A 23,853-nucleotide genomic window follows, 5' to 3' on the forward strand; every position below is an offset into this window, starting at 1 on the left:
TAGCCACATAGGTGGGATAAAATGCACCATCATCACCCTTGGGTACTTGGTTGTGTTGGACAATATCGTTGAATGTAATATGCTTTCTTATGTAGCACAAACCTTGTTATTTATAAATCTATTGTATATAAAGTGTGGTTGGTTGAAAATGTGAATCCTTTTGCAAATTTAAATTTCACGTGAATTTTATATTAAGAACATGTGTTTTAATATAGTACAGAGCTATTACTAAAATGCATGTAATACAATTCAAAATATAACCATTTGGATAGTTGTATGTTGTAATTAACACCCACTTTGGTGCGTATATCTTCAAAGCCACTGATCCTATTATAGATCGACACATAGGATTGGTGTGCGTATGAGTATGAATGGCACCAATGTTAGTTTCAAATCTAGCCACTGATAAGAGGGAGAATGAGATATTTTGAATTTTAGAAATAACTATAAAATATAAAAATGTTGTACTATTCATATACACACCAATGCAATATTGGTGGTGCTTGTAACAATAGACGCTTCTACATAGGACATGTACTCTTATTTAGTGGCTGTTTGGTGGCAATTAAGGTTTGCCACCAATGTGAATGTCCACTCTTTATAATAGATACCAATGAAAAAGGTGTCTTTTAGCCAAAATTATAGTAGTGAGAATCATATATTGCAGCTAGGTACTAAACTAAATGGGAGAACTTGAAGCTTGAGAGTAACAAACAGCAGCTACCTATTGCTTAAAACCAGTGTCGCCAAAATGAGATTTCAACTGTGTTAAATTGGAAGACAGACAAACACGATATATGCTAATTTTCTTTTCAGTATGAAAAGTTCTAGTTCGAATTCTTCTCGGAACCTCCTATTGATAAATGAAAGGATAAAGAAATTTTGGAAGTACAGAACGCATGCCACATGCAAGTCTTTCAACAAATCAATTAGTTATGATATAGAATGAAATATAAAAAGACCTTAAAACAAGTGGGACTAATTGACTAAGTGGGAGTAATCAAACTCAACTTATTGAGATTTCTATATATTCTTATTGGGATCAAACTCAGAGCAACATCTCCAAAGTCCGATTGAAATTAAGTTGTCTTCTTTTTGGCTTGGCATTTGCTACTCTCACTTGTTTAAAGGGTTAGTGATGGCACCTGGCGGCAGCGGAGAAGGCGGTGGTGGAGGAGGGGGTGGAGGCGGTGGAGGCAGTGGAGGTGGTGGTGGTGGAGGTGGAGGTGGTGGTGGTGGTGGAGGTGGCGGTGGGGGAGGAGGGCCTGTAGGCAGAGGAGGAGGACCTGGAGGAGGCGGAAGAGCACATGTCAATGTCGCAGGAGAATCTAGCGGCGGTGCAGGAGTTGACAGTAGTGCTACTTGGAGTTCTTGGTAATTATCATTCTTCTTTGTAGAGCATAAGAAGTTATAAAATCAAATCTGAAGTGTGTTGCTGTCGGTGTTATTGCAGGATCTTGTGCTGCTGCGGTTGCTTCAATGATACTCCCACTAAGCCTAAGGATGACACTCCCGATAAGCCTAGCGATGATACTGCCTCCAAGCCTCTTCTCGTCACCACGTAAGGAGATAGAGATCTGAGAGTGTCAATCAGGTGAAGAGAGAAACAGAGAGCATCAAATCGAGTTTATTTCAGAGTGATGAGTACAAGTTAAAGTTCTGTTGTGAAATTGGAGTCAGCTGTCATATTGTTATTTCAAATAAAGTAAGATTTTACTCACTATCTTAATCTTGTTTTGCGTGGTCTTGTGTAATTCTTTATATTATTTCACTCGGGGTTTGACTTTTGTCTACTTTATGTCTGTTTCCGACGAGGCTTTGGTTTTTTGTCATCCTCGTTGTATTAACTGAAAACACTATCTTGTACACCAAGGTACAGTACAATTGATCCTATCTCTTTCATAAGTTCCATATACAATACTACAAGACCAATAATCGTTTGAATGTGCTTTTAAAATAACTGAAAACGCTTTTGGTAAAAATGTTTTTGGAACCAATCCTTAGTAAAAATGCAAGTAAATCATAAAAAAACACTTAAAATGCTTCCTGGAACTGGTGCTTCTTGCAGAAAGCACTTAAAGTGCTTTTGGAACCCAAAAACATTTTCTCTAAAAGCGCTTTTAGACATTTTTAAAAGTACATCCAAACGAGTTTCTTAGACTGATGAGGCTCAGGAAGAACTGCCTATAAATTATAATTTTGACTATTTACACCGAAGAAACTTAACGAACAATCAATCCTGAAGTTACAACTCTACAATTTTCTGCTCACTGAGTAGCGGTTGATGCATATTTTCAGTCGGTGAACTGGCAGCATAAGGAACGAATCCTCTACCCCCAAAGACAGGACGCATGTAACCATCATCAAACATTCTCCAATAGTAATGGACAGAACGAGTTGGTGTCGTCAAGAGCATGCGCAGGCTGGATGGACGGGGAATGTTATCGCTAGACATATTTGACTTTGGATCTTCCTCATTAGCGAGGAGTGGCATAGCCAGAGACATCTCCGACTCAGAGGACACCATCACGCTATCTAAGTGTTTCTGTTGCGGCAACAAGAACCTTACGAGAGGCTTAGTCAATAATCCGCACACCTACAATGGCCAAAGACCGATTTGGAATTAAAGAATGGACTCATGAGAAAATAGTTGATCATATGAACTGAAAAAAGTTAACCAGCGATTTAGTATTTTACCACATTAGTGAAGAGAACTACGGTTATCGTACTAGTGATCATGATTGCAATTCCACGCTGTTCAGTATGCGTTGACATTGCAAACTGAAGAAACACAGCATAATACAAACTTCCTTACATTAAAACACAACTGTAGATGAATAACGAGTGCTCGTAATTGCACGCAATCTGTATAAACCAAATACAATATTGGCTGGCAGTAAAAGAAAACCAGGAAACACATTAAATTTGATCCTATTCTTACCCAATTATAAGCAAGAGCCACGGATACAGCACCACGCATGAGTCCTGCCCACCATACTGTCACCTGTTTGAGTTATGTCAACGAGTCAATCACTAAGAAATTCAAGAGGCCGAAAAGTTTGAAGTAACAGATTTGGAAAATAGCTAACCTGTTGCTTAAACCCGATTTTGTCGATCTGAGATCTCCTGGTTAAATTTGATAAGAAACATAGAGGAAATACAAAAGCCGCTCTTCCAACAAGAACCAGGCCAAGTAATATCGAACTGACTCCAATTGATGTCCCAGGGCTGTAAAGTGTAAACGAACAAGGAAAATAAGCTCCATTTGAACGAAAGTGAAAAATTCATGCCTGTCATAATGAGTTATACGTTTTACAAATTATATGATGTGCTTGTACAGGTGTTACCTCTCCTTTACGAATTTCCACTTCTCAATGTCCAAGGCATCCATACCAACATATAGAAAGATGAAGATCTCCGAAACAAACGAGAACGCTGCAAAAGCATGCCTGCACTTGCGGAAATAGCATGTGAGAAACAGACACAAGACATCTTTGTCCAAGTTCTGTATTTTTATATACATTTACATCTGTGTGCATTTGTATGAGAAAAAGCAAATAAGTTTCGTTGCTACGCAAACTATTGGCCAAGTTGGCTTACTTGGTTGTAACTCTTGAACTTTCAGTTACATTATGCCAGGTATAGTGTGACATGACAAGCCCGCAAAAGAAAACGGTAAGAATACCACTTAGATTGAATAGCTGGAAGATGAACAAAATTGGTCAGAATTGAACAAGAAATAAATATCTGGAGCTAAACTATATGAAGCTAAACTAGATGGAGCTTTCAGTCCAAGAGGTTATCGAAATCTTACTTCTGCCGCCATATATGACAAATAAGCCATTAGAATCATAAGTGCAACTTCACGATCAGTCGAGTGCCTGGACAAATTCTAAAAAATATTACCAGAGAAACAGTGACATGATCATTGAAAAATAGGGTATTATTATAAGAAATGGTCATCAGCACTACCTGCCGAGGTACAACTTCTTTATGATATATGCGCTAAGCAATCCAACCTGCAAGTTGATATCATGCATGAAAATTAATTTAGGTTACATTTCATGAAACGGAGAAAATTTACATGCACGCTCTTCAAACAAACACACACACACACACAGGGGGAGAGAGAGAGAGGGAGACGGAGGGAAGGAGGGGGGGAGAGAGAGAGAGAGAGAGAGAGTCACCGCTGCACCAAGCACCATGCTTGTCAACAACAGAAATAAGAAATTGCCGCTAAACTTCAAGGCAATGGTTGAGTTGATGTGAGAGAGATCAAATTTCTGAATTGCGTTGAAAAGTACCACAGATGTGGCATCATTTACAACACCTTCTCCAAAAACTAGACTGTAGAGTAAAGGTGTCTCATCTTGATTAAGCACTTGCAGGGTGCAAACTGAATCTGTAGCCGAGAAGATTGCTCCGAGTGCTACAGAAGTGAAACAAAAACTAAGAGCACATAAAAGGCAAACAAAACGATGTATTTTTCAAATACAAAACAAATATTAGGGCAAACTCAATTGAATGTTATGTAGACTAAAATAAGAAAGTAACGAAGAGATTACCTAGATAATCCCCCATCTCAAGGAAACCAACGTCCAATTTTTCAAACAAATGCATTGAACCTGCATCAAGATCGTGAAGTTGCAAACATTAAAAACCGTAGTTTTCATTAGTTTCTCTTGTAATATCAGCCTTACCATGGCATGTTAGGATATCTAACCTAGCCATATTATTACGAATGATACTAAACTGCCGACAGCACCCAATGACGTGATTGTCATGAAGTTCTGGAAAAACCGCTTCTTTTTCACCTGAAATCTGGTGTGGGAAAAGAATGAGACCAGGAAAGATAAGTATAAACTCTGGTCACAGAAAAACAATCACAAACAAGCTGTGAGGAAAAAGTACAGATAAAAACCTAATTTAAGACACCTCAATATAAACACAATGAGGAATGATGCAAGTATAAAACAACTTAACCTTTGTATCCATACCATTAGAGACATGTTAAATGCCAAACAAAATGTTACTTAAACGACTCTGACTTGATCATGATGAACCTTCCCACCTTTTGAATATATTGCCCAAGGAGCACACGCACAAACACGCGCGCACGCACACAAATCACAATGAGAAGGAAGAGATATGAAATTGATACGAAATACATGGCTTACCCCGCGTTAAATATAATAGGTGGCAGAAGATATATAAAGAAGAGATCTTCATTAAATACTAAGATGTGTGAGCTTTTCCCTTTGGTAGTTAGTAGAATAACAATTCCAGTACAAAGACCCTGCAATCAAACCCCAATAACAGTCATCCACAAATTTCAGAACAATTAGGTAATATCCAATTCTGCCCATAAGTGCTTCTGCTAGACTAGAAACATACTCAGACTTTTATTAAATATCTAAGCGCTTTTCCAGAAGTACTTATATATTAGTTAACAAATGTGGTTAGAAGCACCTTTGACTTTTCAATTTAGAGAAGCAATCGAATTCCTAAACCAGTTCTAAAGCATAAAAATCTGAGGAAACTTACAATGAGAAGCGCTGTTACTGATTCGGTCATCCATCGAGCCTTCTCCAGAAGATGACCAATCACAATGCATAAACATAGGAGCACCACGAACAAAGTGATCGAATCTACGGAAGCTTCACTGGTGGCCGATCTCACCCCCAATCTCACCAAGGTAGAGACCTCCATCGGCCACGAAACCCTACCAAACTTCACCGTCCCACAAAAAAAAAAAAAAAAAAACCAAGCATTCGATCGTATACACTAATGAAGATTTTAACCAAACGTTAACAAAAATTTGATGAAATTCAAACACATAGAACAAATACACTAAATTTGATTTTCAGGTTTCCGATTTTCAAGTAAAGCTTAAGGCTTTAAGAAATTAAAAGAAAGTTTCGTTTTCTTTCTAAGTTAGAAAACTCTTTTCAAATTTTCTTCCACTTTCTCGGAAACCAAACAGAAGTCAGAAAAATAACATCGCTCACCTGTGATCGCAATCCACAGCAGAAGGAGAGAGAATTCGAGTCGGAGTACAATCGGAGCAGGCGGAGTTTCAGAGACAGAAGAAATCAAAGAGTTCTAGAGAAAGGCTGACTGCGAAGGAGTTAATAACGAGTTTTTAGAGAGAGAAGAGGAGAAACTTGAAAGACCGCGAATGAAAGGAGAGAGGAGTATTTATAGGCAACGTTGAAGGGTACTGTTGGGTTATATACGGCGGGAGATATACGGCCGTTGGATTGAAGTGGGACCGGGATCTGACCGTGTTGTGCAGTCTACGCGACGAGGAAAGTATAATATTCCCCGCCAATTGGGCAATTAACAACAACGGCCGGCTTTGAAGGTTTAGACGTTGTTGCTTATAATAACTACTAAACTCTGACCTTGTTTTTGTAGACGATTAAGGAAAAGGAAACAAATTAATTAATTAATTAAAATGAGAAATGCTAGCTACATTTTTCTTTTTTATCTTAATCGTCATTTTCATTTGTTTCGAGGACAAATTTTTCAATGTGACGGATTACGGTTTGATATACCAAATGTAATAATACAATTGATTGGAAACTTAAGGAAAAAAAACTCCAATAAATTATATCATTACGCTTGAGGTACTGGACCGTATTTCATGCACAGTGAAATGATATGATTGTTGATGATTGAATTGTTACTTAATTATTTATTAACGTGCCTATTTTTTTATTTTTTATAACACATCATTTAATTTGTAAATTTTAATTTCTTTAACATTATCCAAAAGGTAAAACTCTCGTTCCCAAGTCGAGTGAGATTGACAAACGAGAGGAGGACAGGCGTACAAGTTGATATCCAAGACGGAGATGCCACTTGGCATTCTTACATTTATCCCTCTCATGTAAGTGAAGTTACCAATCATCTGGAACTTCAACGGCTGCGGCCATGCCTCTCATATTCCTCTGTCTCCCATATGCGCTCAATGGTCATAGGACGTACAGAATCCGACATTTGGCTCCATTCTCACATATACCTTCACTTCTACCAGCGGCTTTCCAACAAAGTTAAATCTCTAATTTTCATCGCTCAGTACTATGGTCTGATGATATTTATTTTTACTTGAAAGTGAGAGGTTTTAGGTTTGAATCGCATGGATAGCGAATTCGATATCAAATTAGGCTACCCATTATGTGACTTAGCCGAACTCCTCATCCCTTTAGTGTAAAAAATATCGATGCACTAAAAAAATCTCTATTTTTCTGCTATATGCACCCATGAGATTATTAAAGGTGACAACTTCTTCAACTTGGTCAGTTTGCCAACCATACAAACCACACGATAATCGTCATTAGCAATGAGTTCCAATTTTAGAGCTTTGTTTACTTGGTTGATCTTTGCAGTCTGCATTTGTGCCTCGACCCGATATGGACAGCTTCCGCTGCGGGGACAACAAGGGCTATCAAGCAAAGGCTCCCAAAACTACGATCAATGCAAATGGTACTCCTACTCGTAGACATCCTTTTCTTCTCCACTTGCTGACTTTTCTTTTGAAAATTTTCTAGCTTCCTTTCCAAATATGCAGGCTGCCTTCTTTGCCTGCTTCCCCGGCATTTCAAACCAAACCCCAACGTGATCCAAATACAATTGCAGATTCAACGTCAATGGATGTCGACTTTCCTTCTTAAGCTGATCATCATTCACCAGAAATGCAGATTCCTCGTCCATGCACCCTCGTAACAATAACCTTTCCTTAAGCAGATTCTTCAAATGAGACAGATATAATATCCAAATTAATCTGCTATGTTTTATCCCTACTTAAGAAGAAAATAGACCCCTTTGTAAAAATTGATCAAGTCTCTTGAGTTTTCATCATCAATCTTCACAAGCCATCCATCAAAAACACAAGTAGCAATCGTACTTGAAACATTAGACCATCAGCCATGACATGTGACCATCTCGATGTCCGAATATTCTGTCCGTTGGGGAATATTTATGGAATATAATCAAGAATATTCTTTGTGTTGACTTTTTCGAAATTTACCTAGGATCCTTCTTAGGGTAATTCAACGTCCTGGATCCGTTTTTGAGGTATGTTTTCTCAAATTCAATCATTTTAATAGAGTTTTATTAATTGTTTATGTGCTTAGGGGCAATTATTTGTGGCGTTTCCATCTTCGCTAGTTTGCATAGCTTTTCGGCAGCGAAGTATCTGTGAGTGGACCCCTTTTAAAATCCATATTTTAATAGTAGAAATGCATACATGAAATGTGATAGCCCGTCCCAAAAGTTATCTTTGATGGCGTGGAATGACGATTTTGCCCTTGGACGTTAGTTGGTGTCTTGGGTGATTTGTTTTCTTTTGTTTTGGGTTGGCTGCCATCAGGACATACACACACCCACATACACCAAAACAAACCCCTGGACCCTCCTCTCTTTCCTCACTCTCGGATTTTCCTCCATTTCCGTACAATTGTACGAACAACTTCGAAACTAACCTCTCCACTCACGGATCGTGGTCATTGTTAGTGTTTTTGGACTCATTTCAAGCTCAGGAGTTGAGCTATACCATTTTTAGAACGTGAAGCTGTCGGAAAACCCGAGAACCATAACCTCCGATTTGAGGTACTGTTCATGTACACGTAATTGTGAAGTTTTTGGAAGATTCTAACCATATAGGAAGCTTTAGAACATCTTCACGATGCTCGAGGAATAATTTTGGAAGATTTTGGACGTCGGAAAGCTCGGGTTGGCGAGTTGCAGAGGTGACTGGAATATCGAAGGATATTCTGACGAGTTTTCAGGGGTTTTGGGTCACAAAAGTTGTAAGGTTTTGTTCTACTCGTTGTAAGCTTCATTTTGGTACAAATTTCGTGGAATTTGGTTGAGAAATGAAGAAGATATGAAGTTTTAAAGTTTTTCCAGAAACCGGCAAGAATTCGAGTTGTAGACGGTGGCGGACTACGGCGACCGGCGAGGCTTACCAGAGAAGGAGGAGAATATTTCTTCAGAGTTGACGGAATATTCTAACGGCGTTAGGTAAAGGTCGTTAACTTTTGTTAAGGTTTTAACGGAATATTACTAATGGCCGTTAGGCCCAGTTAGGGTTTGGCCGTGTATGGCTGGTGCGTCTGGCCGTTCCTTGGCCTGCACGTGGCGGCGCGTGGGTGGTCGAAAAATTATTCTAAAAATATGGGGATGTTCGTGAGGTTGAGTAGATCACGGTGGTATATTCAAACACCCCATTTGAGCAATATTTGAGAAGTTATTACTTAGTTTCGTTTATGTGCTTTAAATTAACGTTTTTATAGTTGTTTCGCATATAGGTGAGACCTATCTCGAGGACGAGTGCAATCACTCGAGGCTAGGGGGCTGCGACCCTTCCACATACCAGTGAGTGGGTCTTTTCCTTTTATCGTATATATATGACTGATAATTCCACAAACGTTTACAAATTGAATTTCATATAATTTTTGTTAAAGCTTTGGAGGACTAGTGTGAACTACGAATGACTTGATCCCTATTTAGGGTACGTAGGCAGTCTAACGAGACGTTAGATGTAGCCATACAATAAACGAGACTAAATATTTGAGATAATAGCCTTGCTTGTGGAATTGAGCAGTGTGAGGGAGATTGGTGAAAAATGGGAAATTTAACCTTAGGTTTTGGTAGTTAAATGTTGGTCATAAGTTAAGATGTGAAGAATCAAGAAATTGAGGTAAGGAAAGGTAAGTAGTGATAGTTAATTTAATTAGTATCTATTTGGACTTATCATTGATGATTATTCTTGAAAATAAATAGTTTGGGAGTGGGGTGTTACAGTTATGCATTTCATGTCATTTGTATATATGTCTATATATCTGGAAATGTTTATAATATGGTTGAATTTCATATTTACATCATGGCATACTCATATGTTTATTACCTGAACCTAATTATTGTGAATGCTTTGAAGTGCCAAATGACGTTGCAGACGCTCAGGTAAGATTCAGGTAAGTACAATTTGATGATAATGATGGTAGTGAGTACAATTGTATTGAGATATGTTAGAGCTCATAAACCTGCACCTCGGTGTTAATGCTCCAGCCCGTGGCCAGGGCCTAGCCTTCACGTGATCGTTCACCTCCCGTACCACACGCTTACCTTGGATCCAAGGTAAGTGCCAGCCTGTCGTACATACCACGTTAGATGGTTCCGACTCGTAGGTGACATGCGATACTTCGCATAGCCTTCACGTGATCGCAGCATTTGAGCGTATTTATTTACACTCAGCCTGTTGTACATACCACTTTAGGTGGTTCCGACTCGTGTGCAGGAATTGATTGAGGAGCTATATGTGCTAGCAATGATTGTTGAGAGATTGGATGAGATATGAATAAGTCATACAGGTCATTATAGGTGACTTCGACTTATATGTGCTAGCAATGATGATGAGATATGAATAAGTCGTATAGGTCACTATAGGTGACTCCGATTTATATACTAGCTATACATGATGAGATATGTGATGTGATATGTGCACAGTTGTACAGGTCACCATAGGTGATTCTGACTCGCATGCTAATATGGTTTATTAAGCACGTGATTTTTTGTATTGCCAATGAGATGCTGGATAGTGGTATACTTTCGGGTTTACTATTAGTATTCTTTTGATTTCATACTTTTACGTAGTATGATTTGTTGGAAACTATACAAACCTTTCGGTGAGGGGTTACTACCTTTGATAATGGAAATGATTTTGAAAATCCTTGTTTCGATCACTCACTCACATTTTCTATTTATGCACCCTTCCAGGTACTAGCAGCAGAGTTTCCGTATCGACGAGGATCTGTGGCACTTCCCAGTACAGGTGGCTTCTTTTGATGGTATAATCACTATCTTACCTTACTGTACTACACCTATGCTCTGTATCACGCGTGAAATGGGTCCAGACCCGCTCACCGCGCACTCAGGTACTTAGGCATTTTAAGATTTTAATGTATTCACACTTTATATATTATCACACTTTATGGCTTCGTCACCTCTCTGGTGTCGGCCATCACGCCTTTGGGGTCCTAATGGATATTCCGGGTCAGGGTGTGTTATGAAAAGCATGATTTAATGATTACGTTTTATGAGATATTACGCTTACTGAGAATATTTTGGAATACCATATTTTATTGAACTCATGTTCTTTGTAGTATAAATGATGGATGACTTTATACTGTTTATGAACATGCTTTTACACACTTCTTTATAGTATAGATGATGGATGACTTTATACTATGAAGATGTTTTTGAGATATATGTATCTATGTTTGGAAAGACTATGTTCAATGATTTTGTGCGTATCTAGTGGTCATGGTTCTGCCTACGGACGAGGGAGATGTTTGGCTGAGGGAGATATATGGCTGGCAGGAGGTGTATATTGATGGCTTTGGGTCGAGAGATACTGATAATGATATCACTAGCTAGCACACTATATACGACATATGTTTCATGAAAGGTTTTATGGCATACTAGGATTTTCAGAAAACCTATTACATATTATGCTATTAGTTTTCATAAAACTTTGGAGGTTCATATGTTGAATAACTGTTTTAATATATATATATATATATATATATATATATCAACTTGGTCCACTCATATTTGTTTTACACATCCTCAGGATTTAGAATTGAGGTGTACAATCTCGGCGTCAAGGCACTTCCGTATCGGCATCTTCGAGTCCTCTTGGGGTAGGACCCGCTCCTTTGTTCATTCAATTTTTAGTGTTCTAGATTAGTTGTATGCTATGAACACGTTCCTTAAATGCATATTCATTATATTTAAATTTATAAGTCTTATTTATTTATTGTTCTCATGTATTTTAATATGGTTTTGTCATCTTCAGGTCTCGGTCAACATGTGTCTACCTTGGTATTTGAAAGAATATCAGGATCGAACGTATCAAGCCAAGTCGAGAATTAAACTTTCTACAATCACGGTGATTTTTGGTCGCTGACCTACCAATTTATGAAAACTATCCACCAATGACAGTACCCCATGTTGAAAAATAGGTGCATTTGTCCTGACAAGAAATAAGCATTTGGAAGGACTACGTGCCTACGTCTGGATACATACCTATTCACTCACATCTGGAGAGAAAAAGGTTCAATTACCTTTATCACGAATTATCCTATGAGAGCCGGACAAAGGTACAGAGATGTTAATTTTTCATTGTAACTTGAACACGGGTGGTACATCACGTGTTTTTATATAAGTGGTGAAATTTTTTATTTTTTTAAGTTATTAACTTTTTAACACACATATCCTACCATTTGTATAGTGACACATAATGTATCATCCCGTATTCCGATTACACTGAAAAATCTCTTCCAAAAATTCTAGAATGAACTGGTTCATGTCATAAATAATACTTGTGTGCAATTTAAGCAATCATAACTTTTCAACGGTCGAATCATATATCCAAAATAGTAAATCTGCCAATATCTAGTCACTATTTCCGCAATACTTGTGTGACATTAAATGCTCATAACCTTTCAACAATTCACATAATATAGTAAACATGTTATTATTTACTTACCGTGCGACAATATATGCGCGCTAATAAGCGCTCAAAACCTTTCAATAGTCCAATTCACATAACGAAAATAGTTAATTTCGTAATATCTACTTATTGTTATTACAAAACTTAGAACCTCGCAATTGTCAAATTTCCAAAAACAAAACAGTAAAATTATGTCAATATCTATTCATTGTTACGATAGTACTTTCGCGCTATCAAGCGCTCAGAAACTTTCAACGGTCGAAACAAATCTAATCATTTAAAACCCACTCCAAATCAATAAATTAATCCAACCGTTAATGCAAAAGTGTTCCATCCCAACCCCCCCCCCCCCCCCCAAACGGGCGGGGGGGACCACTCTTCCAAATCATGTCAAATTTGTTCAAATGCCATGTTTAATCTTATCAATCCATTGTTGGGTTGGGCTAAACTAGAAAAACCAAAACCCATTAATCCAATCCACCAGAACAATCCAAACCCGGAACCAAACTCGAATTCGGACAATAGGAACTAGAAGTATATGGATAAGGAGGGAGTGTATTGGTAACAGAACCCATCATCTGCCATCACAGTGTTCTCTCAGCGACCGCAGCACCCAGGCAGGCGCAAAAACACTGATCACCAAAGCCATGTAAATCCTCCGCGCCCAAATTCACATCATTTTTCGCAGATGGGTATCAGTCTCTGACTCAAAATCTGGTCCTGTAAGCTGGTTTCCGAGGTTTGTTTGGCTCAATCTCTGTAGAAGTGTGAAGCTTTAATGGGTTATCAGAAATGTTAGACTTTTAGTTTCTCGTAGGGTAATTTTGCAACTGTTGGAAAGAGAGATCTGTGGGAAAATATCAGATTTTGATTCTATTCGGCGGTTTGATCTGTACTGGGTATGTTTCAGTTAATGGATTTGTCAATGATCTATAGGATGGTGTTTATTGGATTCACATTTGAGGGAAGAAATTTTATAGTGAATTGTTAATGGTTGGCTGTTTTGATTGAAAGCATCGAACTTTGGTGGTTTAGGTTTCTGGGTTTTGTTTCTTAGGGCTAAGTATCTTACATTTCGGGGTGAAGTTCTGGTTTTTTGAGATGAATGTGGGCTAACCTGGAGAGGTTGGAGGATTCATAGGAAGTTTTGTGGTTTTGAGTTTTGCGAAGGCAAGGGTTAGGGAAGCAGCGATGTCTTTTAAGAGTATGATTCAAGATATGAAAGGTGAGTTGGGGAGCATTTCTAGGAAAAGCTTTGATGTTAAATTTGGAATGAGATCGAGGTCTCAGCGGGTCGTTCAGGATACCTCATTTCGTGTTGATGCATTGAAGCAGAGTTGTTGGGCGAACATGCCTCCGGAGCTTTTGAGAGATGTGTTGATGAGAATAGAGGCGTCTGATGATACATGGCCTCCAAGGAAAAATGTGGTGTGTTGTGCTGGTGTTTGCAGGAATTGGAGAGAAATCATGAAGGAGATTGTGAAATCCCCAGAAGTTTCGGGCAAGCTGACATTCCCGATCTCTTTGAAGCAGGTTTGTGAGATCGGCCCGCATCCTTCCTAATAAAGATTCTTGTTCATGTATTTCCCAATTGTGCTTTATAATGTATTTATTTTTCGTTAATACGTTTCTTGGTATAACTTAGAATTGATTTTCAGAGTTAGGAAAATATGCTTATATCGTATGTAACAATGCTAGCTGGCAAATTTTGACATGCATATTCATGAATTATGATGGACACTGTGTATACTGGTATGAGTGTTTCACTTAGTAATGGTTATGATGCTCATGTTTTGTGATCTTAATAATTTTGAAGGACCAAATGAAAAGTTTTAATGTATAGGGTAGGCGGCAACTGACTGGCTCAAGTGTTAATGTTTCGTATCATTTTGGACTGATTTGAAAGTTTTCCAAAGACCATAACATTCTTGTGATTGATGTGCTTTTTTAAAATTTGACATACATTCTCATTAAAAGTTTTCGTAAAGCTTCTTTGATTAATTTCTTATTACTCGACACGTTCAAATTTTGTAACATTTTGGACTGATTTGAAAGTTAACATTCTTGTGATTGATGTGATTTTTTAAAATTTGACATATATTCTCATTAAAAGTTTTCATAAAGCTTCTTAGATTAATTTCTTATTACTAGACAATCATGTTGTTATCATATCTACCCCTTCTCCATTGAAATATCAGTTGAAGTCTTTGTTTACTATTTTGCAGCCTGGTCCAAGGAACTCCCTCCTGCAGTGTTATATAAAGCGGAGTCGTAGCAACCAGACATATTATCTTTTTCTGGGTTTAAGTCAAGGTAATTACTGAATGTTTTGTCCTGTGTGGTTGTGCTTGCCAAGTTTTTCTTTTATTGGGTTGTCTATAATGCTCATGGTAAAGGTTGATAAGGTTTTGATTTCGGGTTTCATTAAGTTCCTTGCTAGATTTTAAGATCAAGTTTTCTTTCCAGATGTAAATGTAATTGTTTTAGCTTTTGTACTTGCCAGCCTCAACTGATGATGGGAAGTTCCTTCTTGCGGCAAAAAAGTGTAGACGCCCAACCTGCACAGACTACATCATCTCTTTGAATGCCGAGGATGTGTCGAAAGGGAACAGTGCCTTTGTTGGAAAACTCAGGTATGTTCATCAGCCCTTTAACATGACTAAATCTTGATCATCTTTTAGCCCTAAGTTGATTGGCCCATTTTCCTCAAACAGATCAAATTTTCTGGGCACTAAATTCACAATCTATGATGCGCAACCTACTAATAGTGGAGCCAAAGTCACTAAATGTCGTTCAACCAGGCTTGTGAATAAAGTCTCTCCCAGAGTTCCTGCTGGCAACTATCCTGTGGCCCACATTGCTTATGAGTTGAACGTCATGGGTGCCAGGTATGAGAAACTTCTTTTTGAAACTTCCTGGTCTTGCCTTTAAATGAAACTAACGTTGAAGACAATTTACCTAAAGCTTTATGATCGTAACTTTCCTTTCTCTAGGGTTTTTTTTTTTTTTTTTTAAACATTTTATGTAAATACTGTCAATATCAGAGGTCCGAGGAGAATGCATTGTGTAATGGATTCCATCCCTGCCCGTGCTGTTGAGCCAGGAGGCGTGGCACCCACACAGACTGAATTTCTGCATAGCAACCTGGATAGTTTTCCATCCGTCCCTTTTTTCAGATCAACATCAACCCGGACAGAGAATTTCCCATCTCCACTAGAGTCTGGTGAGAATGAAGGCATGCTGGCATTGAGAAACAAGGCGCCTAGGTGGCACGAACAGCTCCAGTGCTGGTGTCTCAACTTCAACGGACGAGTAACAGTTGCCTCAGTAAAAAATTTTCAGCTGGTTTCTTCTCCGGAGAATGGAGTTGCGGGCCAGGAGCATGAAAATGTGATTCTTCAGTTTGGTAAAGTGGGTAAGGATGTATTCACCATGGATTATCAGTATCCAATCTCAGCCTTTCAGGCATTTGCCATTTGCCTTAGCAGCTTTGACACCAAGATTGCTTGCGAATGATCGGCAAGTAGGTTGCAATCCACAGTCGTAATGCTTGGACTCCAAGTAGTTTGTAATTGTGTACTTAGATGAAAACTTTTTACTTTTTCTTTCATTCTATTTTTTTTTCTCGTATTTTTCGAAATCTTTCGGGTTAAATTATGGCTTAAAACTTCTTTTTCCTTTGAACTAAAATATGATGGTCTCCTCTCGTTTCGTTTTTGTGGGAGTTTGGATCGCAGGTTCAGAGAAGAGAAGGGAAATCATTCACCGTTTTTCTGTGAGAAAATTGTAGCAATAGTCGTTTAACTTTAACTCAATTAGAGTAATGGTCATTCAACTAAAAATCCATTATTATTGGTTTGTTAACTCATCAAAACGTGCATCTATAGTTCCTCAACTAAAAGACCATTACCATTGGTCTCTCAATTTTAATCCAACTGGAGAAATGGTCCCTTAACTTTAACTTAACTAGAGCAATGGTCCCTCAACTTTAATCTAATTGTAGCAATAGTCATTTCAACACAACTTATTTTGACAAAATTCTAACGAAGTTCATGAAAATGACCATAGATACACGTTTTGATGAGTTGAGGGACCTCAATTGTAGCAATGGTCCTTCCAACGTAACTTATTTTGACAAAATTATAACAAAATTGACAAAAAATATCATAGCTACACATTTTGATGAGTTAAGGGACCAATGGTAATGAATTTTTAGTTGAGGGACCATTGGCCCAATTTGATTAAATTTGAAAGACTATTGCTACAATTTACTCTTTTTCTATCATGAGAATCAAGGATTGGATGGGATTAGAATACGCCATGTTTGGTGGCGTGGATTGGATGGGATTAGGAACTAGGAGCGGATTGGTACCATGCAAGGAAACCAAGGTCTACCTTGGACCTCACTTGAGTTAAGGGCCTCATTTTACAACTCTGTACTTTCGACCCAATACATTTTCCAAAAATAGATTGCACATTGCTCAATGTACTACAGTATTCCATTTTACAGTCTTTAAGGAAGAGATTATGCACTTCCCCTGCATGCTTTCTTCCCGTTTTTATAGCCTTTGGGTTGAACAAACAGAAGAATGCATAAGGAGAAAACGAGAGCAAAAAGGTTGTAATTCAAGAGCGATCTTTCAGAAAACGAAATAAAAACTCAAATATTTGGATACTGATTAAATGAAATGAGAGAGAAAATGAAAGGATCCAAGTCCTATATATCAAAGGAAGAAGATTACATGACCAAATCATCATAAGAGAACTTGAGGCAATTTATTTTCAGCATCGTCTAAGCTTTGAGCTGCTCAAGAATTCTTAGCACAATCCTCTGGAGCAAACTTGAGTAGGCTCCTTTTAAGGTCAAATATGTATCTGTAATCGCTTAGTTGCCACGATCCGAAAATAGTACGAACATCATCTGGAACGAACGCCAGGCATAAAGCATCTCTGTTAGACGACCGGTCGTGCATCAATATGAAACCGCTTTCGGGTGCGACGTCAATGTTCGGATGGTTAGGACCATCAAAGTGAAAGGTAATAGTAGGGAGGGCCTCGTTAGCCTCGCGCGGAGGCGGCGACCAGTTGTAGCAAAGCTCAAACTTGGGATAAATAGGGGGAAGAACCTTGTTAAAGCTAGGGTATCTCAGAAAATGCATCTGCAGATACATAACCAATGCCTGGTAAGCAGGGTTGATGAGAAGAGTAAAAGAACTTCCATTGTCTATAATACATCCTCCTTCTGTCCCCCGCTTCCGGATCTCAAAAACAGTCGGATTAATTAGAAGCTTGTGTCCATCCACACTTATTGCCTTCAAGTTGACATGGTAATAGGGTACGAGATCAGAAAGAACTAATGGCGTGACGCGTACGCCACCAAGTGGTTGTGGGATGTCGGAACCAAATCGGAGATATGTTTGAACATCTCTCCGGCGTGTTAGGCAGAATGAGAATGCTCCATCAATAAGATGGGATATTTGGTTTGGAAAGGAAATAGGATCATATCCCAAACCCAACATTCCGGATACCTTATAGTCCTCACCCGCGCCAAAGATGTCCGCCGTCGCGTCATAAGCACAACCCAACACTATGTTACCAATAGCCTGTGCACGCCCGCTGGTTGTCAAAAGACTGAAAGCTTCACCTGCAATGAAATGAGAAATTATACGGAATGACATTTTCATTAGTGAACAACTTTCATGTTATGTGCCGCGTTAGTTGTGCTAGCCAGCGCACGTACTAAATATTGATGTAAGCAAACATACAAAAGGTTTAAAAACAATGTTATAATACCATTAAAGTTTCAGATATGAACAAAATATTAGATATACAGACCATAACTAAAATAAATATCGATATCATGAGATAATTAATTTAAAATTTTGTTAGCCAATGAGTATTTGGTCCAGTAAAGTTATGTGGTGAGCATGAACTTTTCAAATAAGAAAAAAAAAGTTATTTAAGCATACAAAACTGACAAACACTCTAAAGAATCCACATAAAAAAAAAATTATGGTGGTGTCCATCTAGCTCTATTTTGTATGTAACTAATAAATATTGCAAAGATTTGGATAATATTATCAAAACTTAAATTTAATGTCAAAATCCATACTGCCGAGAGTAGTACGGACACCGCTGCCGTCCTGGTACGTAGAGTCCATGGAGCAGATACCCCCTTTGCATTTGCCTGGCTTGCAAAGGCGGTGACCACCACAAGGAAGAGGCATATAGGTTTTGGACTGGCTGTTAGGGAAGGGGGGATCCCTGGTTTGAAAGCATTTCGGTTGAGGCTTTTGCTTTAGGCAGTCCTCACACAGAGTCCAAATGAGTTGGCTCCCGGTGTCTGTGTACAAGTAGTATGTTTTAAATGTGCTGGCCGGGAACTTAGCATCGAAAGTGCCAAGCCCAAGTTGTACAATGTACATGCCATAAGGGTAAAATTCGAGTTTAAGACGAGGCAATTCATCAAGAGGGTTCTTCGTAGTTTGTGACATATTATTGCTGAAGAGGGCTGCTGCAATGGTAGCATCTATGTACCGCTTTCGCGCATTCGTTTGTTGTAAGAGTAGTTGATTTTCTTCTGTGTAGGAAATGTTCCCGGGGTAAAGAGGCGATTGTGGTGAAAAGATGTGTATGAGTTGGGTGCTGAAACCATTGTTTGGTTTGGCTACAACAATGGTACCACCCCACAGTAGTGACAGCAGCAAGAGCAAACTAATGTTTGATAGTTTGTAAACAACATGATCAACTGCAGTCATTATTTTCTGCTGGAAGGGTTCAATGCCTTTTTCTTTTTCCAAATTCAAAATGGCTTGGGTTGGCTGGAATGGTGCTTACTGCTTTATAGTATACGGATATATGGCCGTAATTAATAATTAAGAATATTTGGATTTGTTTCCTTTTCTTAAAATTCCATATATATTAGCATATTCTCAAAAAAGAGAGAAAAAAAAAAGCCTCCTATATTAGCAGTCAAAACCAATATAAATAAGTATAGAAATACCTTGTTAAAAAAAATTATTAATACAAATATGGCTTTAGCCACTGAACTTAATTTTCTCCACAAAAAAAACCGTAAGTTTTTTATTCTAATAAAACGCATTAACTCCACATTAGTAAATTCATTAATTATATTTGATTTTACACGTTTAAAATTTTTCGGATGTCTAAAATATTACTATATGAATTTTTTGTGTAGACTATTAATTCCATGCGGATTGTAAGAGAACATTAATTATTTTACAAAAAGAAAAATAGGGCTGCTTGCTGCTCATAGTATATGATTATGATGTATGAGCCATAATCAATAAATTAATGATATTAGGATTTTTTTTTTCCTTTGATTAAACTTCCTTATTAGCACAATAAAAAAATAAATTAAAAAAACTCCCATATTAGCATATTCTCAACAAACAAAAAAAATACCTTTACTGAGAAAATGATAGACTTATCATTAGGGGAACGGCGTCATTCTACGCATACTTCATTTGTGTGAAATTCGGATATAACCATATATCTGATTTAGCACAATTCAAAATAAAAACTTCCATGTTAACATATTCTAAAATAAAACTCCTTTTGTGGAGAAAATAATAGACTTTTAAATATTAAGATTTTTTTTCCTTGCTTAAATTTCCATATTAACGAATTCGACACAAATGCAGAATGATGTAGGTGTTCTTGCACACAAGAAAGAAAAGATCGTTAAGACCTTGTCACATTGGTGTGGTGTGAACCAAAAGCTTTCCAATGCTTAAGTTAGACTTTAGATGTTAGATTAGGAGTCAACGAGATTTGAACTTACGCCGTAATGAAGGGGACCAACACTTTTCTACCATTATGGTAAATGGTCATTTGCAAAGTCTTTGATTGCATGAGATAATTAAGTTATTATCTTTTAGTTATTTTTAAATGAGTATGACATTTACTAAGGATAATTGTTCACTCATATTAATTAATTATTGTTGATTGATTATTAAATGAGACAATTTTTCATGAAATACATGTGAGAAGCATGCCATATAGAAATATGTTGTATATTTACGTTTCATTTTCTTTCAAGTATAAAATTAAATATAAAAAAACTTTTGGTACTCAGTAATAGCTAAGACAGATTACTACGCTACCATTGTATTAATAAAAATAAAAAATAAAATAAAACTATTTAGCCATTTAGTACTATGGTCTAGTGGTATTACTCTTCACTTGTAAGTGAGATATACTAGGTTTGATTCTCGTCAAAGACAAATTTAATTTGAACCACATTATTGTTAACTCATTGTGAGACTAAGCACATTCCCGCCCTTAGTGTAGATAATATCGTTTGTTAAAAACAAAAAAAAAAAACAAAAAACAAAAAAACAAAACCTACATAGTTCTACAATGCTTACCCCAAAGTCTTATTTTCTTACTCACGTCAAAATGTTTAAAAAAACAATCACTCCCTTTCCACCCACTTGTATTCCTAAAAATATCCCCAACATGTTTAAATTTTAAATAAAATAATTTGGGAGATTTTCGAAAATAGAAGAGCCACAAAAGTCCTTGCCCAACCCAGCCGAAAACAACCACTAGGCCTGGCAAACGGGTCGTATCTGTCGTGTTCGTGTCGTTTTCATGTAACATCTGTTATCTTAACGGGTCCTTAACATGTCGGGTCACTTTACCCAACGGGTAAAGTGACCCGACCCGTTACGACACGTTAAGAAAAATATTTTTTTTCCCTTAAATTTGCACATACCACACATTACCACATAAATATTACTTCAAAACATCAAAACACATTTTTCGTTTAAGTACTACATCTACACTAAAAAATAGGGGCCTAATAAACAAACATTCATACACTACTAGTCTATTACAAAAAATTAAATGTGCAAGGATGTGCAAAATGAGAGAGTTTTTGTTTTCAAGGTTGTGAAGCGTTTCTCAAAAATTTAAACCTTACCAATGGAACTCAAAGCTTGCTTGTGATTCCTTTTACAAAATCCTTAATTTTCATCGATCATCATGACATAAGATTTTGTAGTATCCACTAGTGTGAATATTTTAAATTGAAGATCGAGTTCATTCATTGTATTCGTATAGGGTCAAAGAGTGTAGCTATAAAAAATCATCAAAATCGGGGTTAAAATAACCGTTAAATCGTGATTTTTCGTTGATAACCATCGAAAAGTTTTGTCCCATTACTTGATCTCTGAATGTTTGTTTTTTGCGATTTTTGGCGTATGTGATCTTGAAGCATATACAAACAAGTTTGACGGTTGGATCGTTGAAATTAGTTTCGTAGAATGCGTATCCCATCAAAACAATAGATTCACTAACACTTAAGAGTTTATTCATACTTTCATTAAGTATAACATAAGATTTTGTGGTATCCACTAGTGTAAATATTTTAAATTGAAGATCGAGTTCATTCATTGTATTCATATAGGGCAAAGGAGTGTAGCTGTAAAAAATCATCAAAATCGGAGTTAAAATAACCATTAAATCGTGATTTTTCGTTGATAACCGTCGAAAATTTTTGTCCTGTTACTTGATCTCTGAATGTTTGTTTTTTGTGATTTTTTGCTGATGCGATCTCGAAACATATACAAACAAGTTTGACGGTTGGATCGTTGAAATTAGTTCAGTAGAATGCGTATCACATCAAAACAATAGATTCACTAACACTTAAGAGTTTATTCATACTTTCATTAAGTATAACATAACATTTTGTGGTATACCCGAATCAACCCGTTATCTTAACAAGTGTTTATCGGGTTACCCGATAACGACCTGATTCGTTATCGTGTCGACCTGAACACCCGTTAATTTCGTGTCGTGTTGTGTCCGGTTATTGGATCGTATTAGGAATTGTTAGGCCTAGCAACCACAATGAGACACCACATATGACCGCAGCAGCTCATTTTCCCTCTGCTGCTGGAAAACTTACTTTCCTTTCTTTGCCTTTTCCTTTCTTTGTTTTCCTAGATCTCCTTCTTTCCTTGTCATCCCCATAGTTGCACGCGCGCGCGCGAGAGAGAGAGAGAGAGAGACAGAGATATGACAATGACAGAGATGCGAGAAAGATAATAACCAAAAAGGAGGAGGCGCGATGAATTCGTATCCCATGAATCTTGTGCTATTCTGAACTTGGATCCAAATAGAAATCCAATCCATGATTTTCTTTAAACGAATCAAATAACGCTTTTGGACTCAAGTCCATTTTAAAGGCTCATTACATGACTCATCAGCCCACCGGTTTTTTAATAAAAATTTTAACGAAAAACTCCTGGTAATGTTTACTTTAACGAAAAATTATATTTTTACACTTAAAATTCAATTATGGTACTATTCACTTTACCCTTTATTTTGTCCTTATCGTTCAAGTCATTTTCATTAGTTTTCATTTTTTTAATTTGTTTTGCAAATCTTTACAAAATCCATTACTAAGAAAGGGAAACTGAATTAGATTTTTCAGTTGTGCTAGATGTTAATGCTCTTCGTAATGTCATGTTCCCTTCATTTTCAGCGAAAAAAAAATAAAAAATTCCGATCTCCCATCTCATTGTCACCTCATCTCATACTTAGATAAGCATGGATCATCTACTCTACTAAACGAGGGACGGTGCAGCACCAGACACCCACAACTGCGTCTTATTCTCCCTCAAGTTTTTTCTTAGTTAAGTTTGCAAACTGAACTTTAACAGAAACCTTTCAAGGTACTTTCGCCTCATGATAAACTTCGTAAAATTCATCCTCTTTTTTTATTTTTTCAACATCTGTGATTTTCTTGCGTCCATACACATTGCAAACCCTCGATTAAATAGGGCATAAATCATCTTAAATCAAATTAGGGGTAACATGAACTCATCAACTCAAGGGCATAATTAGAAGTTGGTTGAGTTGGGAGACACAGTCAATGGGTTTATATTGAAATGGGTAAATATTTGGAGAGACATAATTTTGTAAACCACCTGACGTGGTTGTTGATGATTTGATTATTACTTAATTGTTGATTAACATGCTATCAGATGGTGGAAAGTGTGGTCTAAAAAATTGGTCTATCTAACATTGCCCTCATTTCTCTCATTTTCATTAAATCAATTTTATAGAAAACTACATTTTAATCCATAAATAAGAGGAAGTTCAGAAAAATGTCTTATACAAGATTAAAAATTGATTTTAGTCCTTAGACTCTATTTAATGTCAGCATATGCATTAAATGTCTCTTTTTTTTAATATAATTTTAGGATAATTTTATTAACACCCCACAATTTTATGAATACGTCCCATAATTTTATTTTTTTAGTTAAATTTTCGTTTTTACCCTGATGAATTAAGTTTTGAAG

At 37.2% G+C, this 23,853-nt stretch overlaps 3 protein-coding genes across 3 annotated transcripts; 1 reads left to right on the top strand and 2 right to left on the bottom strand.

Annotated features, from left to right (window-relative positions):
* Positions 1–1,911: 1,911 nt before the first annotated feature.
* On the bottom strand, positions 1,912–6,151 carry LOC137715921 (sodium/hydrogen exchanger 1-like). The gene is made up of 14 exons (XM_068455285.1): positions 6,009–6,151; positions 5,545–5,730; positions 5,178–5,296; positions 4,724–4,821; positions 4,566–4,625; positions 4,188–4,429; positions 3,973–4,019; positions 3,815–3,881; positions 3,601–3,701; positions 3,348–3,449; positions 3,090–3,228; positions 2,942–3,004; positions 2,698–2,781; positions 1,912–2,596 (listed from the first exon to the last, which is right to left on the bottom strand). Exons 2-14 carry the CDS (start codon positions 5,707–5,709, stop codon positions 2,246–2,248), a joined length of 1,638 nt encoding a protein of 545 aa, XP_068311386.1. The 5' UTR covers positions 5,710–5,730; positions 6,009–6,151; the 3' UTR covers positions 1,912–2,245.
* Positions 6,152–13,090: 6,939 nt separating this feature from the next.
* Positions 13,091–16,195, top strand: LOC137715252 (tubby-like F-box protein 3). Its single transcript, XM_068454507.1, has 5 exons — positions 13,091–14,053; positions 14,746–14,833; positions 15,024–15,153; positions 15,235–15,408; positions 15,565–16,195. The coding sequence occupies exons 1-5, from the start codon at positions 13,712–13,714 to the stop codon at positions 16,034–16,036; spliced, it is 1,206 nt and encodes a 401-aa protein (XP_068310608.1). The 5' UTR covers positions 13,091–13,711; the 3' UTR covers positions 16,037–16,195.
* Positions 16,196–17,328: 1,133 nt separating this feature from the next.
* LOC137714655 (aspartic proteinase CDR1-like) lies at positions 17,329–19,278 on the bottom strand. The gene is made up of 2 exons (XM_068453812.1): positions 18,633–19,278; positions 17,329–18,164 (listed from the first exon to the last, which is right to left on the bottom strand). Exons 1-2 carry the CDS (start codon positions 19,276–19,278, stop codon positions 17,329–17,331), a joined length of 1,482 nt encoding a protein of 493 aa, XP_068309913.1.
* Positions 19,279–23,853: the final 4,575 nt, after the last annotated feature.

This window comes from Pyrus communis, chromosome 14, assembly GCF_963583255.1.
Source record: "Pyrus communis chromosome 14, drPyrComm1.1, whole genome shotgun sequence".
NCBI lineage: Eukaryota > Viridiplantae > Streptophyta > Magnoliopsida > Rosales > Rosaceae > Pyrus > Pyrus communis.

What these genes read in the sequence shown, in the direction of transcription:
- LOC137715921 (XM_068455285.1), bottom strand. Translation starts at nt 5,709, where the DNA reads ATGGAGGTCTCTACCTTGGTGAGATTGGGGGTGAGATCGGCCACCAGT. An exon ending in CCTATTATATTTAACGCGGG is followed by an intron (nt 4,822 to 5,177) that starts GTAAGCCATGTA and finishes TTCCCACACCAG; the next exon opens with ATTTCAGGTGAAAAAGAAGC. An exon ending in AAATCGGGTTTAAGCAACAG is followed by an intron (nt 3,005 to 3,089) that starts GTTAGCTATTTT and finishes TAACTCAAACAG; the next exon opens with GTGACAGTATGGTGGGCAGG.
- LOC137715252 (XM_068454507.1), top strand. Translation starts at nt 13,712, where the DNA reads ATGTCTTTTAAGAGTATGATTCAAGATATGAAAGGTGAGTTGGGGAGC. An exon ending in TCCCGATCTCTTTGAAGCAG is followed by an intron (nt 14,054 to 14,745) that starts GTTTGTGAGATC and finishes ACTATTTTGCAG; the next exon opens with CCTGGTCCAAGGAACTCCCT. An exon ending in GCCTTTGTTGGAAAACTCAG is followed by an intron (nt 15,154 to 15,234) that starts GTATGTTCATCA and finishes TTCCTCAAACAG; the next exon opens with ATCAAATTTTCTGGGCACTA.
- LOC137714655 (XM_068453812.1), bottom strand. Translation starts at nt 19,278, where the DNA reads ATGACTGCAGTTGATCATGTTGTTTACAAACTATCAAACATTAGTTTG. An exon ending in TGTCCGTACTACTCTCGGCA is followed by an intron (nt 18,165 to 18,632) that starts GTATGGATTTTG and finishes ATTTCATTGCAG; the next exon opens with GTGAAGCTTTCAGTCTTTTG.